The sequence below is a fragment of the Odontesthes bonariensis genome, chromosome 21 (assembly GCF_027942865.1).
Source record: "Odontesthes bonariensis isolate fOdoBon6 chromosome 21, fOdoBon6.hap1, whole genome shotgun sequence".
In the NCBI taxonomy this organism is placed as follows: domain Eukaryota; kingdom Metazoa; phylum Chordata; class Actinopteri; order Atheriniformes; family Atherinopsidae; genus Odontesthes; species Odontesthes bonariensis.
This window is the reverse complement of record NC_134526.1, coordinates 15923653-15940972: the sequence shown is the minus strand read 5'-3', so window position 1 is coordinate 15940972 and position 17320 is coordinate 15923653. Positions and strand designations below refer to the sequence as shown.

At 37.6% G+C, this 17320-nt stretch overlaps 2 protein-coding genes across 2 annotated transcripts; one reads left to right on the top strand and one right to left on the bottom strand.

Moving 5' to 3' along the window:
- Positions 1 to 950: 950 nt before the first annotated feature.
- Positions 951 to 7383, bottom strand: LOC142371548 (uncharacterized). Its single transcript, XM_075454237.1, has 7 exons — positions 7098 to 7383; positions 6742 to 6860; positions 6198 to 6270; positions 5975 to 6093; positions 4074 to 4148; positions 3825 to 3893; positions 951 to 3744 (listed from the first exon to the last, which is right to left on the bottom strand). Exons 1-7 carry the CDS (start codon positions 7168 to 7170, stop codon positions 1573 to 1575), a joined length of 2700 nt encoding a protein of 899 aa, XP_075310352.1. The 5' UTR covers positions 7171 to 7383; the 3' UTR covers positions 951 to 1572.
- A 4506-nt stretch (positions 7384 to 11889) lies between these two features.
- Positions 11890 to 17263, top strand: LOC142371904 (nuclear GTPase SLIP-GC-like). Its single transcript, XM_075454645.1, has 4 exons — positions 11890 to 11984; positions 14830 to 15043; positions 15177 to 15389; positions 17015 to 17263. Exons 1-4 carry the CDS (start codon positions 11890 to 11892, stop codon positions 17261 to 17263), a joined length of 771 nt encoding a protein of 256 aa, XP_075310760.1.
- Positions 17264 to 17320: the final 57 nt, after the last annotated feature.

Here is a 17320-nt window from a genome sequence, read left to right as displayed (position 1 = left end):
CATAGTTTCATTCAAGATTTATTGTAAAGAATTACATTTCAAATACTATTTTGAATCAGTACAGATTTGAATAGAAAACAAAAACAAAAATGGAATTTCTGATTTGAATCAAACTATGAGCTGATTACAGAAAAACCTTTTATATGAATTATTATGTATTTACAGTCAGACTTTTTGTACAGAGTTATAAAAATTTGACATGCCTACAACCCATTTAGCTCGTTCCAACATGTCCATCAATTTTTTGACATCACTGAAAATACAGTCCCACATCTTTTCAAATGAGGTGGTTGGATTGAGCAGCTAAATGTGGCACTTTCAACCAGGGCCCTTTGTGCATCGTGAGATGGAGAGCAGCCTATGCTCTGTTAATAACATAACAACACTTTCCTAAAACATTTTCCTAACAGGCTTACTACACATAAAGACAAGTATTCTAATGAGATGTCTGTTATTTGAATGTGACTTGAATTTTAATAGAGAAGGGTTAGGATTAGGAATCCCTTGAGAGGCCACGAATTGACATGCAGTCTTCATGGGCTGATTTTCAATCACAATTTCTGACACCATGAGGCATCTGATAAAAGAAATGGAAAACTATGTGAATGAGGGCAGCTTTATTTGAAATTCAACTGGATTTATATATGCTTACACTTTTATATCAAAAGCACTGAATTTTTAAACATGTTTCGACAGCCTAGGCCCATTTTAGTCTTGCTGAGTGTATACGTGCAGGAGAGATAGAAACCTCACCCCTATTATTTTGGAGTGTTAGTGCAGTTTTTGAGAGCTTCAGTTTAGCATAATTCTTGCTGGACTAATATGTTTACATACATGGAGCTGGTGTTTCCAGCAAGTAAATCTATAATGTTGGAGGAAAGTTATATCTTAAAAAAACGATATTAAGACATTCTAAAATAAATTCTTTGTTTTACTGGGAGACAGACAGGGGTGACAGCAGAAGCATTTGGTACACTTATGTAGAAAATACATGTATGATTGTTGATAAACAACCCTATGAAGGATTTTTGGTAGATTTGGGATTGGTCTGAGGGACTAACTCATCCAAACTGGTTTTCTTCTACTACAGTTTTACAATTGCACTTTAAAAGTACTATAGGGAACACTCCTGGGAACATACAAGCATTAGCAATTTCAGTGCAGAAAAATGAGATGAAAAGGGTTTACAGTGACACACAAGGTGGTAAGTTACAGCAAAATGATGCACTACTGTTTACAGGATTCTATTAAATTCATCATCATTCCATTTTGGCGAATGCTTACATTGTAAAGGCATACAAATTTTAGGAATTTGTATGAATCTTTTACACAACTTTAACACGCTCAAAACCACACGCTGGTATCCACATGAAAACCCCAACCAGAAGAAAAGAATAACTGATAAAATGTTAAAACTGTCAATAATTTTTCCTGAGACGAGACATCTCTTAAGTCAACTGTTATTGTTTCAGTTGTTGAGAATAAACTTATAGTCATACATTAGTGACATCTGGCACACAGCAAAGACTCCATCCCCTGCTGCTTCTACAGCATTTAAGCTGTGGAGTGACTCTAATGTCTCTCATATGAGTTTGGCAAAGGCACAAGCCAACCATCAACATACATACATTTACACCTGATGTCATCTAAGAAGAATGCTTTGGTGTGGTGTTTTGTCCTTTCAACTCTTACAAAGATCCTCCTTGATTCATCGTTTGGACTCATAGGTCTGAACAGTGGGTCAGGTTTGATGTCATACATGCGGACTACAATGATTGGAACAGCTTGGCACAAACACTTCGACATGCAAAGGCACTTCTCTTTGAACAGGAACATAAACTGTATTTCTCCACAGCAGCCATTCTTGAGTCTAATAACACAGTCTGCCCTGTCTGACTCTTTACAATTTGCTAATCGGTAAACAGTGTTTCCATTTGTGAAGCTGTAAAAAACTTCCACTGACTGGATAAGAACTTGTCGATTTAAGAGCTCTTCTATAGCTAGTTTTACAGGACCTGTCAATGTCAGATTCTGGGATTGTCCAAGCTGTGAGTAAGATTCCTCCTTGTCATTTACTTGCGATAGCTTGGTTAATAACTCCCCAAATTTTAGAGGATGGTTAAAAGCCAAAGAAATAAGGTGACTGGGTATGCGCTGCCAGAAGATAAACTTCTGGGAAATTTGTTGAGGATTGCAATCAATGTCTGTAAGCCATCTCCTTAAATTTCCACTGTTTCTCTCAAAAGTAAAGGCTGATGTGGCCCACAGAGGCCCCCAGTTATGTACACTTTCAGCGAGGTGGATTAACTGATGACAGTTAAAAGACAAGTTTTCTTCACCATAAAGTTCCCTCATGTCTATCACAAATCTCTCCAAGTACTGATGGGCCAGCTGCAGGTCATCTAGAGATATTGATTCTTGGAGAAGAATGTGAATTCCAAATGACAAATATAAATAATGTGCCAGAAATGTAGGATGTAGGACACCAGGCAGGACACTAATGGCATAGAATAAGAGGAATGCTCGCCACTCTGATGCTTTCCAAGAGTCCCGACACTTCAGTGACCGTGGAGCCCTGATTATTTCTTCTGGCGGCTTTAAACAGAGCAGAGATGAGTCCATTTGTTCAATCTTTTGACCTACATACCAGTCTTTTGTTGCATTGACTGGGTCCAACCATAGAGACATTAGTTGTTTGGACACACCAAGCAGAACTGAGTGCATGTACTCAGGCACAAATCCAAATACAATGTCAAAGAAGGGAAGAGAGGATAGCGAGGACCTCCCTTTTACTCCATTTTTTGGTAAACCAGTGTTTTCTGCTTCTTTTCCATTTTCCTCAAACATCGAATTTGACCTTGCAGCTTGTTTCATTTCATCATATCGGTATGACCTCACAGATCCTTCTCCCTTTTTCATCATTGTGCCAGGGTGTAAACACCAGTCACAACCACATTCTCCATTGAACTTTTTACAATTCCGGAGAAGTGGCCTTGCCACGGCGTCAGAAGAGCAAACCAATGAGAAGACTTTTGAAGAGTGAGCAGTGCCGCTGCTGTCATTCCACCGAAATGGATTCAGGGCTAAGTCACAACATTCATCTATGAAAGGCTTTAGAAATGTGTCCATATTAGGTTTTTCTTGACCAAACCAAAGTCCCGCGACTATCACATTTTCCTCTCTCTGTGTGTAAGGAAGTTCATTAATTGTGAACTGAAGGGGCCAAACTGAGAATCTGGGGTTAAAAATTGGGACTTCATCGAAGTTCCATGTCAGTGTGAGGTCATCTCCACCCAGTGTACCTTGTTTAAGCAGATTCTGGTAAATCATCCCATCCATCACATCTTTAATGTCATGGCCATGTTTCACCACTTTAGGTAACAACTTTGTGCCGCAGTTCTTAAGGACGTCTTTCAGAAGCTCTTTAAGAGATGCATACAAAAAGAAGCTTCCATTTTGAAAACTGCTTCTTTTATCAAATGTCTGGTTACAGCGTAAACAACAAGTTGGATTTTCTCCTAAGTAGTTCTGACAGACCTCACAGTAAAATACAGCAGAGACAGAATGGATTGTGCGAGAACGTTGCTGCGATTCAACAACCAGGTCTGGGATAAGAAAGTTTAGTAGAGCCATTAAACCACACTGCACTGTTGCAGACAAGTGGTGACGCAGAATGAAGAGCATGGCAGCAAGAAGTCCTTGTCCTCGAGTTACTGTTGCACCGGAATAAATTGGCTCCTCAGTCTTAAGAGAAAACAAATATTTCAGTGAGCATAATGCAGTTTATTTAAGTTGTTTTTGTGTTAAAAGGTGTAACTTTTTACCATTGCTTTACCGACATCTGTGTCAGATCCCGAAGTAGACTCCAAATGCCATGGAAACGGAGATGGGTCCTGCATATTAGGAAATGCCATATCATGTCACCAGATAAGTTGCTGTCCTTCATATTTTGCATGTTTAAGTGAGTCCTTGTGAAGGACATTTATGGAGTTTTGCTGGCTGCTCAAAAATGCAATTTAAGTATGATGCTCTGATGAATATGATCTCAGATAAGATAAGATCTCAGAACTAACCGGTTCTGGGGCGTCCTCTTGGTCTGGATGTGTGTCCATCATTTCCAGAGTGTCATCACTTCCTCTTTTCAAGTTCTGAAGTGAGGACACATACATTTAAGACTTACTTCAAGAGTATAAACTGAAGAAAGTGGGATCTGCTGCGGTATTTCTATTAAAGTATTTGCGACACTGCAGTGAGTTAAGACATTTACATGTTCTTTACTTGTATTTTGGGGTTTTGTCTGTATTTTTTCTAGAATCCAAAATGTCTGTAGTTTGTTTGAGGAGTTTTTCTTTTGCATGCAAAACTTCTGTTAAACGAAAAAACGATAACTTTGTTTTTGTGATGACTGTCTCCAGAATCTGCTGGTAATTGATTGAATCCTTTTTTTCCCATGATGGTCCCATATCATGCTTTTCCATGTTTTCTTGCTTCTCTGCAGTGTTATAATTATTCATTGTCACTGACCTAAATCTCAAAAACAGTTATACACATGTTAGAAACTCATTTTATCCTTTTTTTTTCTGAACTCTTTTTTTAGTTAAATGTCACAGATTAGGATTTATTTTTAAGGTCAAATTCTCAAAGCAGTGCGTGACAGTGGGAAGTAGAACGTGTACGACGAGTATTCTAAAAGCAGAAGTTAGTTTTGCCATGTTTTTTTCGATTTTGTCATGTCTTAGTTTTGCTACGTTTTAATTTCCCGTTTAGTCTTTAGTTTTAACATGTAACTATGGGGACATAGTTTCTCTTGCCCTGCCATCACCTTCACTCATGTTTCCTGTGTTTTTCCCCTCAGCTGCCCTCACTCACCAATCACTTCCTCAGTATTCAGTTTCTAGGTACCCTCATTCAGTTTGCCAGATCCTCACTGTCACTCAGGCCATGTCATGATCAAGTTTGTTCATATCAGGTTTTTGTCCATGTTGTCTATTTCAGGTTTTCATCATTTGTTTTCAAGTTTCATTTTGTGAGTTTAGATTATTTTGTATTCCGGCTCAGCTGCGCCTTTTGTTTGTTCTTAAAAAATAAATAAAGTATAATTTGGAAAGTGTGCATTTTGGGTCCTCCTTCTCACAACCACTGTTTCATTACCTGTAAATAGGGCTGGGCAACGATTAAAAATTATAATCTAATTAATCACATGATTTCCCTGATTAATCACGATTAATCGCATTTGTACGCAAAATCCAAAAATGAATTCAAAAGTAGTGTATAGCCTTTAGCATTTAGTTTTATTTTAAATGTACTGCCATATGAATGAAAGTGCCATAACATTTGTTGTGCAAACACACTTTTAACATTAGCATTTTTATGTAGAAGCCTCGCTCCACTGTCTGTTTCCTTGAATGACTTGCTGCTATCAGTTGTGTGTTTTGCCTTGAAGTGATATTTTAGACTGGAACTACTACGGTGAGAAGACAATTCAACTTGGCAGTGTTTACAGATGACTTTGGTTCTGTCGACTCCGCCGTCTGGAAGAACGTTAAAATGAAAATGGTCAAGTAAAAGTTCTGTACCCTTCTCCATGTTTGGTGGATCTGCCAATTACTTTCTTTTCAGACAACAGACAGCAACAGACTTTTACAAAATAAAATAAATAATAAAACAGGGGTGGTCTGTGGCGTAGTGGGTTGAGCAGGTGCCCCATGTACAAGAGGCTATAGTCCTCGCTGCAGCTGGCCCCGGTTTGAGTCCCGTATTAGACGGCCCTGTGCTGCATGTCGTTCCCCCTCTGTCTGCCCCCTGCTTCCTGTCTCTCTGAACTTTCCTATCAATCAAAGTTACATAAGCCCCCCCCAAAATAATTCAATAAAAAAAAATAAAAAAAATGCGTTAATGCGCGATAAAATATTTATCGGCGTTAAATACCTAACGAGTTAACGCGATAATAACGAGTTAACTCGCCCAGCCCTACCTGTAAGTAATCTCTGAGTCTCTTTCGAAATTTGACTCTTGGCCCAATTTTAGGGATCAGGGCATTGATGCTGCCCGACTCCTCAAGACTTAGGAAGGCTTCTTTGTCAATGCCTTCTTCTGCAATGAGAAAAGCATCACTTGAAAAGTCATCAAAAATTTTGTAATATGTTGTACAGTTGTTGAATAAATACCATCACCGAAGCAGAAATGTGATACTTTACCCTGAAATGTTTGAATCAACCCGCTGAGTTCCCATTTTGTTAATTTATCCTGGACAAAACTGCAAGTCTTCATCTATAGTTTGGTGGATAAACAAGAGAGCAAATGGCAGCCTTTAAGATTTATTTACAATAACTCGTCTTTGGTTGTAACTGCCGTTTATTTTTCAGAGTAATATTTAAAGTATTGAAAAATCAAAGGAAACTGAGCAATAACAAAGATTAAAGCAAACTCAACTGATACAAATCAAAAGATATTGAGAAACAGTAAAAGCTTTACATAAATAGGAACAGCAACAAAAGGAAAACCATAAAGAAATACAATAAGCAATGAGGAAAAATAAGGAAAAGTTCAATTATATAAATGTATTGTCACATACTAATTTATTGTAAAACTTTTTACAGATTTAATCTGTTTTTAACAAACATGTATAAATGTTTAATTTATAGTGAAAGTGTTCATTTCATACAGATATTTGGAAGTTTGTGCTTGAATATTTTTGTTAACAATAGAATAAGCTTTAGGAATTCAACTGATAAATCATACCTGTAAGTATTCTGCGAGTCTCTTTTTGAGTTTCACTCTTGGTCCAATCTTAGAGATCAACACGTTAAGGCTGCTTGAATCTCGAAGACTTAGAAAAGTCTCTTTGTCAATTCCTTCCTCTGAAACAACACCAAAAATGACTTTTTTTCTTTATTCTAGTCAGACACCACGGACATGGGTGAAGAATATCATCCAACAGCTTTCTACATGCACACGTTATGCTTCTTCTAACTCAGGAGCATCAAGATTGAATAATCACACATATAAAGATGCAGGGATAAGAGTATATCCCCATCTTGCTCTCAGTGTCACTAACTGCAGACTTTTCCATTTAAAGCAGAATGTTTTTACTGTACCTTGAAACCTCTGAATGAACTCGCTGAGCCCCCATTCGGTTAATTTGTCCTGGACGAAGTTGGTTGTCTCCATGGCAGTTGACTCTGAATCTTGTAAGCATTTATTTCTGATTTGGTAATTAAACAAGTTTTATTGAACAATCAAGTACTATTATCTTCTCAGTAGAGTCAACTTTACAGAATCAAAAATGATTCTTCCTCTTCCCTTTATATGCTGCCGGGTGTGTTTGTTTTCAGGTATATTCGTTGCTCTACCAATAAACTGAACTCGCTCTTTGAGAGAGGTGGAGACGCCACCAAATAATGTGTACCAGTGGAGACATGTATGAGGAATTTAAAAAAACAAATAATAAAACAACAACGTTCACTAACTTCAGGTCACAACATGCACAGCTTAATAGACACAGACATGTTGATACCCTGCAGTGCATTTAACCCTGTTTTGCTCCATTTCAAGAACTCCATTTTCTTAAAAGTAAAACCCTGCTAAACTTTGGGCAACCAACAGAAAACTTAAAGTTACCCTTCTTTTTTCAGTTAATGCCCTGTTATTTTTCTTAAATAATAAAACGGTCTTTCTTTATTTTTTAATTGTGTTAACTTATCTTCACATTATCTAATGTTCTGCCGTTGTCCAGCCACACCCACCTGACCTGCTGAACACTAACCCCAGACTCTCTAATCTTTTTATTCATCTGTTCACCCACCTGCTTGTCTGATCCTCTTTGAACAATCAGTTCTTTTGTATATGAACTGATCTGATTCCACCCTCCCTCTGCCAGAGTGTAAACTGTGCCATCCATTATGCACCATAGTAGGATATTTTAAACTTGAACTTTGCCATTTTTCTGCTCCTTTAATTCTTTCTTACAGATCTATGCCTCTGTAGTGACTTTGCACCTTGCCTCTTTCCTTCTCCTGTTTTTGACTTCATTACTTTCAGGAGCAGGTACTGTACAGGGGGAATCCTCCAGAAGGTTGTTCTGTTCTGCACTTGAGCAATTAACACCACTTTGAGACATTTCAGTGTGCTTTACCATTTTGCTTAAATCAATGCCTGAGATGTAAATACGGTATATTTGGTTACACACCGCAGTGCTGTTACACAATATGATTAGATTCAAAACATTAATACACGCTGTTGCGAAGTGCAGACATGTTCAAGAAGCCCTGAAGTAAATACAGATAATAATTCTGTCATGGAATTCACTGCAAGATCACAAGCCGATTATGACGGGTTCCTGCGTAAATACTTTACTGTATCGTTTATTAACACAGCCAGGACACTTGTGGAAGATCTGTAACATTAAGTCAAGGCACGCATGTGTAATTCTGTAAGATTAAATTAATTTAGTAAATCTCTGCCTTCTGTGGGCAAAGATAGGAGATTAACCAACTCTGCTTCAGCCCAATGTAGGCCTTCATGCTTTGTGGTGATAAGAACATTTTCTTTACTAGGCTGCACTAATCAATTATATTAACCAGTTATCTCAAGAAAATAAAATTGTCATCTTGAGATACAGTCCCAGCCGGTGTCCATCCAGTTCTCATCCAGTTTCCAGACAGTCTCCCTTCCTCTGGGCTTACTTTTCACTCTTACCACACCCATTCATGCAATTGTGGTGTTTTACCAGGGGATGGCGCTGTGTTGACAAAAACACAATCGTTTGTTGAACACACACCGTGATCACAATCTAATGTGCAAATAACCCTAAACCAATTTGACAGACTGTCAGTATTAAATTTCTACACATAGTGTGGAATCACTGTTCCAGAACATAAATGTCAGTTATTAACCAGTGACACACCCAAAACACAAAGACTTGTGTGAATAGAATACAGTTTATCCAGAAGTGAAACTAAACGGTGCAGGTGGTGATGCTGCAACCAAGGGATGACAATTCAATATTAAAAAATGTATTCAAAAATCAAGTAAATGGAGTTTATTTCTTTGAGTTTAAAACCATTCAAATCTTTGCATTTAATTTTTGCCTAAGTGTTACAGGCCTCAGGATGAGTTGCCTGTTTTGTACTGTTTTGTACAGGAAAAGTACAGACAAGAGCCGTCAGTTGTGCTTGTTCCACAGGCAGTCCTCTGTCTTTAATAACAGGCTTTTACATTTCTTTTTACAATATTAAACATCCACCAATACACAACTTCGCAAATTAACAGACATATAACTGTTAGATTATTGTAAACAACAAATATCAACAACATAAAATTAATTAACGATTTTATAATAAATCAAATTAATGAAATGAAATAGAAATGCGCAGGAGCTCTATGCAACCAAATGACAATATCTGCAGTACGTCCGTCATTTTGTTTTACTGTTTCCCTCTGTAAAGAAAATCCTAATGCTGTGTCCCTTAAAGTTCTCAACACCCTATCTTGTATCTCAACTCTATTCTAACAACACCAAAAGGCTTTGTAAGTCCTTCCGCATAAATTGTGATAAATTAACACACATTACCAACCTGTTTTGTATAGGAAAAGTACAGACAAGAGCCATCAGTTGTGTTTGTTCCACAGGCAGTCCTCTGTCTGAGAAACGGTAACTCAACCTTGAGAAAGAGGGGTAACTCTAGCCTGTTTCACAAAAGCCGTATTCTCACTGTAGGAACCTTTGGCAGTTCCTATAACCTTTTCAGGAACAGGGCCGTTTTGTCCCGCTTTCGGACATACAGGAACTCGGGACCATCTCCCTCAGTTCCTAGAACCCTTTCAGCTCCTTCTCCGAGGTCGGGTCTTTTCTGGGTGCTATAGGAACACATCTGACGTAGGTGTTTGGTGGTCGGTGGCTACGCCCCATGTCATGTTGTCACGGCAGAAATGTTTACTCATACGACAAATACACAACCGGCGCGTGTTTAATAAGGTAAACTTACATGTTGTCTCCTTTGTCTGCGGCGCTCTGCTCTCCTTCCTTCATGAAATGAAGAAGTATGGCCCACGCTTGATCCTTCGTCTCCTGACTCTCTCTGTGTGCTGTTCCAGCCTCCATGTTAGACGCCCGATGTGATCGTCCATGATTAATATCACCATCATGCAGACCATGAACACAGTGGCGTCCCCACTCTCCATGTTAGCTTCTTTGTGGTGTTTTTTTCTTCTCTCCTTACTTTTCGTGGGTTTTGTTTTGTTTTGTTTTGTTGTTGAATGTGGCGCTAAAGTAACACGTCACTGTCGCAGACGGTTGCACCGCATAAGTCCTTATCAAGGTCCCGACTCATGTGCGAATGCAAACTGAAACACTTCCGCTGGGGAAGGACAGTTATCAGAACGAAATTCAAGGAGGACCGTTCTTAGAACTGCTCTGTCCGAATGCGGCTAAAGAGAGGTAACTTAACCTCTCGGTCAGTTACCGTAGTAACAGACTCTCTGAACCTAACCTGGTCGGGACCAGGTTTTCCTCAAGAAACCTTGAGTTTCTCTCTGTCTGCGCCCTCTTTCAGCCACACACGCCATTTGATATCCTCATTCATTCAGTCAGCAGAGCGAGTTCTTCTACTTCTAGAAGTCCATTAGGCACAGTAGGAGGCGACTTTTTCCACCAACATGGCATGTCCTTTTGACAACGATCCCGTGGATGAAGGTGCAGCATTACTGCGCAGAGAATTAAATTTTCGTCAGGAGATGGTTATCAGACCGCGCATTGATGTTTTAGCATTTACAGACAATTATCTTTTTGAGCGGCACCATCAGAATTTTGTTGGGACAAAAGAAAAAAAAAAATAAATAAATATGTGTATGAATAGGCTTAAACATATATATATATATAGGCCTATTATATTTTATAAAGACACTTGTGTCACTTGTGTCCCTCCAGGGATTCCCTCAGCCACTTCCCTTTCCGTAAGAGGTGGCGGTGCTGGGCCACCTTGCTGGTTTTACAGGCATCTGCCTTCTTTCTGTTGGCTGAGTAGAAGTCTGTGTTAGTTTAAATAGGCTTAATTATTTAACATAACATGATATAGATGAGAAGACATTTATGTGTGTGAAAACAGCATTATGTTGGGGATAAAACAACTGCACAGTGAAATGGCCACTTAATATTTACTTTACAGTGTAAAACATGATCAAAATGAGGTACCTCTATGAGGTTCCACCAGGGACATAAATCAGAATTAACTTCCATATACACATATGAAATTAAACTCTTCCACATACTATACTCAAAACCTTGCACAAACACTAGCGAAAAGCTCTCACATAAACTAGTGAAAACATTTACCTCTTATATAACCTACTCAAAAGCTCTCATATACACTACTGAAAAGCTTTCATATAAACTAGTGAAAAGCTTTACCTTTCATATATTTTAGTAAAAAGCTCTCATACACACTAGTAAAAGCTCTCATACACACTCGTCAAATATTTGTGGATTTCAGTTGAAACGGAAGGCATTTTATTAAACCGGGAGTTGTAGTTTTAAACAGAAGTCGTTCTGGTTAGCTTCGTGTGTTTTGTGCAATCTCCGGCCGGTAATTTACGAAATAAAATAATCGACAATTGCTCAGCTACCGAAAAGTTTTCTATCTCAGAGTAGATCAACTCAGAGTTCAGGAATAGACTCAGAGTTTGTTGAACCTGCTTTGTGAAACGGACCCCAGAGATCAATTGACCACATTGATCAACAGAAGGAATGTAACAAAACACTAAACAATGCACAACATTTAATCATGACGTTTGTGTGTGAATATGAACATTTGACCTTTTGGGGAGGTCCCGATGAGTAGTGATACAATAAAGTGTAATAAACTGACAATTTTGACAAAGAAAATGGAAAGGATGATCATGTGCAGAGTCGTGTACTGCAGCTCAGTCTCTTCTGGTCCAATCCTGTTGCCGGTGGCTGCATTTGTCTTCTTCTGGCTGAACATCACGTCAGTAGTCTGATCCAGACCTAGCTCAGAAGGAGAGGTTACAAGTACTTTTTACCACCCCCTTTTACCCCAATAAATATAATTTTAGGACAATTCAGAAGAAAATTCTGAACATTTTCTTGACAGTGGTTGAAGGCTAAAGATTGTTGAAAATGTGGCGGCCACTTGATGAATTCTTCAAAACGTTTTTTGTTGGGGTGGAGCGCTTAGCTTCGCCGTCCACCCTTTTGGGCCCTCAAGTGGATAAAGCCTCCTGGCTTTGAGTCATGTAGCGGTTCTGCTGCTGATGCAGTTAATTTAAACTGTGGATGAATGTTAGCACGGAAGAGAAACGAGCAGCACAACTCTGCAATAAGTCAAGACAAAAGAAGACAAAATGCTTTCACATAAAATTTTTGATAAATATTAAAATATCTTTGTGACATAAGAACTTCTTTCAACATCACATGATGCAACAGATTTACATACAGATTAAAAAGACAAAAACAAAGGTTTTGTTTATTTGTATATTTATTTTAATCCATTTTTTGATTAATCAATTTATTTTTGAGGCCAGCCTGGTGGCCTTGTGCGGCCAACGTTTTCCAGAGCAAATGTGCAACGTGCAGCTTTGGGGCCCCCTGGTGGCTAGAGGGCCCTGAGAGGGCCTAGTTTGCCTATAGAAAGAAACAGCTCTATCCACAGTCAAATATACAAATAATGAGCACAGTTATGCATGTTCTCTATCTTGGAACATCAGATCATAAAGCCTTACAATTGAGTGTGATAGTTGTCCTTTTTAAATACTCAAATAAACAAGTATTTAGGGTTTTAAGGTGGTGTCTGAGAACAAAAGACGCCAATAATAAATGACCTGAGTATGCCAAAATAATGGACAACCACTTGGCACAATCAAAAACCATCACCAACTTAAAGAACTAGTTAGCCTGAGATTTACTTGTCAGACTAGAATCCTTGAATCCTGTATCAGATCAAAATGGACTGTAGATACAAGAAGAGGGGATGCTACACAGTGGTACACAAAGCTCTATCCCAACTTCTTGAGTTATGTTACTGCCATAAAATTCAACAAAATATTGGATTATTAGATTTACAAAAATGTTATTCTGTTTTTACTTACATTTTATACAGTGTTAATTAGTAATCATAAGTGTGCCTAATTATTGATCATCATTATTGATTAACTATAAGGAATATCTTTATAAATCATGAACCATCTTGGCGCTTAAATTCTTTTACAGCAACAGTTTAAACTCTCAGACAGTTCTGATGTTCTGAATGCAATATTAAAAGGTTTTGATTGATTAGAAAGTGTATATTTTCAGTCATGTAAATTAGCAGTACCACCCACAGCAGCAAATGCTCTACTATCTGTCCAGGTCAGATATCTGATGCTATGGATTAAAGGCACTGATATCATCCACTACGCTGTGAAGCAACAGAGCTAAAAGATGGCATAAAACTTTATGACTTCAAGAGAAAATGAAAAGTTCAATAACAAACTGTGCCCTATCTTAGAGGCACTGTTATGTAAAACCATTTAACATAAATGTCTGTTTAAAGTATGCTGATTTTGAAATATATTTTCAATGTGTGGATGGTGAAGGTCAATCAATGAACCTATTGATGATAAAAATATTGCCAGAGTCCGCCCATTTCTCTCTCTTGCCAGCACGGAGGTGCTGATCCATGCTTTTATTTCTAGTAGAATAGATTATTGTAATGCCCTGCTTTCTGGTCTTCCCAAAAAAAAGTATTCATTACTTACAATTAATACAGAATTCAGCTGCACGTGTGCTGACCAAGACCAGAGGGCGGGAACACATTACACCAGTTTTAAAATCGCTGCATTGGCTCCCCGTGCATTTCAGGATTGATTTTAAGGTTCTTTTATTTGTTTATAAATGTCTTAATGGTCTTATCTATCTGATCTGCTTTTAAATTATGAGCCCTTGCGGACCCTGAGGTCCTCTGGTACCGGCCTTTTAGTTGTTCCTAAAGTTCGAACAAAAACTTATGGTGAGACGTCGTTCCACTATTATGGACCTCATTTGTGGAACAGCCTGCCAGAGAACCTCAGGGCTGCAGAGAATGTTGATGTTTTTAAAAAGAGGCTCAAGACCTACCTTTTTAGTTTAGCTTACCGCTGAATTTTATTTCATTTATTTATTTATTTATTTATTTATTTATATATATATAATTTTATTTGTTTATTTAATTTTTTGTTTTAGTTTACTTTGATCTATTCATCCATTATTTAAAATATCTATTTATTTTTATTATTATTATTATTATTATTATTATTATTATTATTTTATTTTTTATTATTTTATTATATACTTATTATACACTTATTTATCCAGTGTTTTTCCTCATGGGGATCTTCCACACCGGGGACTATGCCCACTCGGTCTGTGGGGTCATTACTGTGGGGATCGCCCTGGTTCGGGGTGGCTGGGGGATCCTGCACTGCAGCCCTGGCTGTGGTGTGGATGCCGGCCTGCCCTGATCCGGGCGGTTCCCCGTGGTGGCGGCCTCTGTGGTCATTGGTGGGCTGGCTCCCAGTGTGGACAGATCCCCAAGATACCGTTTCCTCACTTCAGCGTCAAGCCAGATTTTAATGTTGATTTTAATGTTAATTGTTGTTGATATTGATGTTGCTCATGTTGGGGGTGGTGGGGGGTAGTATGTGTGCAGTGTGGTTGTCGGTGTGATGTTGTATGTGAGTTTATGCATGAATTGATTTGATTATTGATTTTATTATGTAAAGCACTTTGTGCTGCTTTTTTAGTATGAAAGGTGCTATATAGATAAAGTTTGATTTGATTTGTTAAATTCTTAACAGGAAAAAAATCAAGGATTTGGAGACAGACAAGAGAGAGCTGGTCGGTGTCTTTGGTAAAACTGGGGTCGGAAAGAGCGCTTTGATAAATACTGTCATCGGGGAGAATCTTTTATCCCTTGGAAGTGTCAGTGCATGTACCGCAGTCATGATAAAAGTCAAGGCAAACATGTCCAACACAAAGTATGAAGCAGAGATCGAGTTCATCACAAAAGAGGTAAAGTACATTTTTAATATGCCAACTCTTGTTTGAAGATAATTAAAGAATCACAGTATACAGCCGCTTTTTATATATAATTTAACAGAACTAAGATGCTTCTTTTTTTGGTTTTGTTTTATTTTGATATTAGGAGTGGAAAGCTGAGCTACAGTTTCTTGAGAATAAAGCAGATCAGGAAAATGATGACGATGATGATGAAAAGCAGGACATTGACGAAAAGCTGTCAGCACTGTATGGAGAGCAATGGAACGGAAAATCCCCTGAAAACCTTATGGACGACCAATATTTCAGAGAAATTCCAGAATTCCTAGAGTCCAGGAAGAAAACTTTGACTGGTAATACGGTAAGCTCTAATATCAAGTTATTTATTGCTTAAAAGCATTTCATCCAGTCTACTGGAAGTGACATCAAATTTGTAGTTTAGTGTGCTGCTCACCACAGTAGTCAGCAAAATGCTATTATTTCTGATGAATGATTCAATACTAAATGTTGGTGATCCAAATATCTGGAGAGATATTCTGTTTCCCACTCCTTTTTGTGTAATAAACTATTTGAATATCATTAATTTGCTTTTGGAGTGCGTTTTGAAAATAACCATGGACTCATGACATTGTCAGGATCTGACGGTATCCGACACACCTACATGACAGCTGTTATACGCACACACCAGATTTATAATGAAATAGTAACAACACAGCCCTGATGGATGGATCCTGAGTACTCTTTGTAAATTAGATGACATTACAATGCATTTTTAAGACGTTTTTATCTAAAACGACTTACAAATAAGGATAACGGTACAGCTAACATCAAAGCTAACAATAAGTCCATCTTTGCCCTTACCCATCCTCAACAATCATTTACTGTAAGAGAATATAAACCTATAGCAGAGCTCTTAGATCCAAGGACTCAGGTCAGCTGGTCCAGTCCAGAGTCCAGACTAAACATGGAGAAGCAGCATTTAGCTGTTATGCTCCAAACAAGTGGAACAAACTGCCAGTGGAGATTAAACTTTCACTAAATGCAGACATTCTTAAATCAAGGTTAAAACATTTATTTTCTCATGTGTCTATGCATGAAATCTGCACGATATCTTTAACTTATCTTAACTGTTGCCTGTTTTTAATAATTTTAATTTCATTTTAATAATTTTATTTATTTCTTTTTATATTCTTTTATGTATGTTTAATGCTTCTTACACTCCCTGCTGCAATACTTTTATTTTATGTAAAGCACTTTGACTGACTGCTGTGGTCTTGATCAGACTCATGACAAACATACGGAGCACTATCTGAGCCAAACAACTTTATCTTGGTCTAATTTGGCTAAATAATGTTTTCTCAATGTTTGTCAGGCTTTTCAAAATGATCTTTAAAAAAAAATTATGATGCTGTTTTCTGCTGAAGAGCAAGCCAGATTTTTAAAAATTATTATTTTTATTTTTTTTAACCCTTAAGAAGCTGTAATATAAATGTCTGTTATTGTTATGTCTGCCTTATAATTACCTTTTAAAGCACTACATACCCCATGTGTTGGGTATCAAAAATGTGAAATATAATCTCAGCTATCACATTGAAAGCACTAACCAATAATCTGCCCAAGAAGTCGGTCCATGTGGAACTTTTTGGGTCGATAATAAGTAGGTAAATCTCAAAAACCACTTTTTACACAACAGATTATTTTACACAAAAAAAAATATGTAAATTGATACCTGTGATTGATTCAATTGCTAAAAAAAATTAATAAACGTGCAATGCCCACAGACTCCTAAGGGTTACTCTCCAAGTGCATCATCTATACAGTATACATCCATACTGATTTGATTTCTTGTCATGGTATTCTCTCGGAATTTTATTTTTATTTTTATTTTTAAATGTGCCTCAATTTCTTTTATACAGTTTGTTGAGCACTGTCAACAAGCATGGATTAAATAACCTTTCACTGCTTTACATTTGTTTTTTATTTTAGGCTCACGAGCTGTCTGACCAATTAGTCAAATACACAATAAATGACCCAGAAGAAGAAAGTGGAGAAGTAAAGAGATCGTATTGGCCACTTGTAAAGTGTGTGACTATCAAGGTGCCAAACAATGATCTTCTCCAACATGTGACGATTGTGGATCTTCCTGGAAATGGGGACTGCAACAAGAGCAGAGATCAATTCTGGAAAAAGGCAATTAACTGTTTTACATATTACTTTAATCTGATGTTGCTGTAATGTTTTTAAGATTTTTTTTGTTTAAGAAAGCAGTGATGATTCATCATTATTAATCAC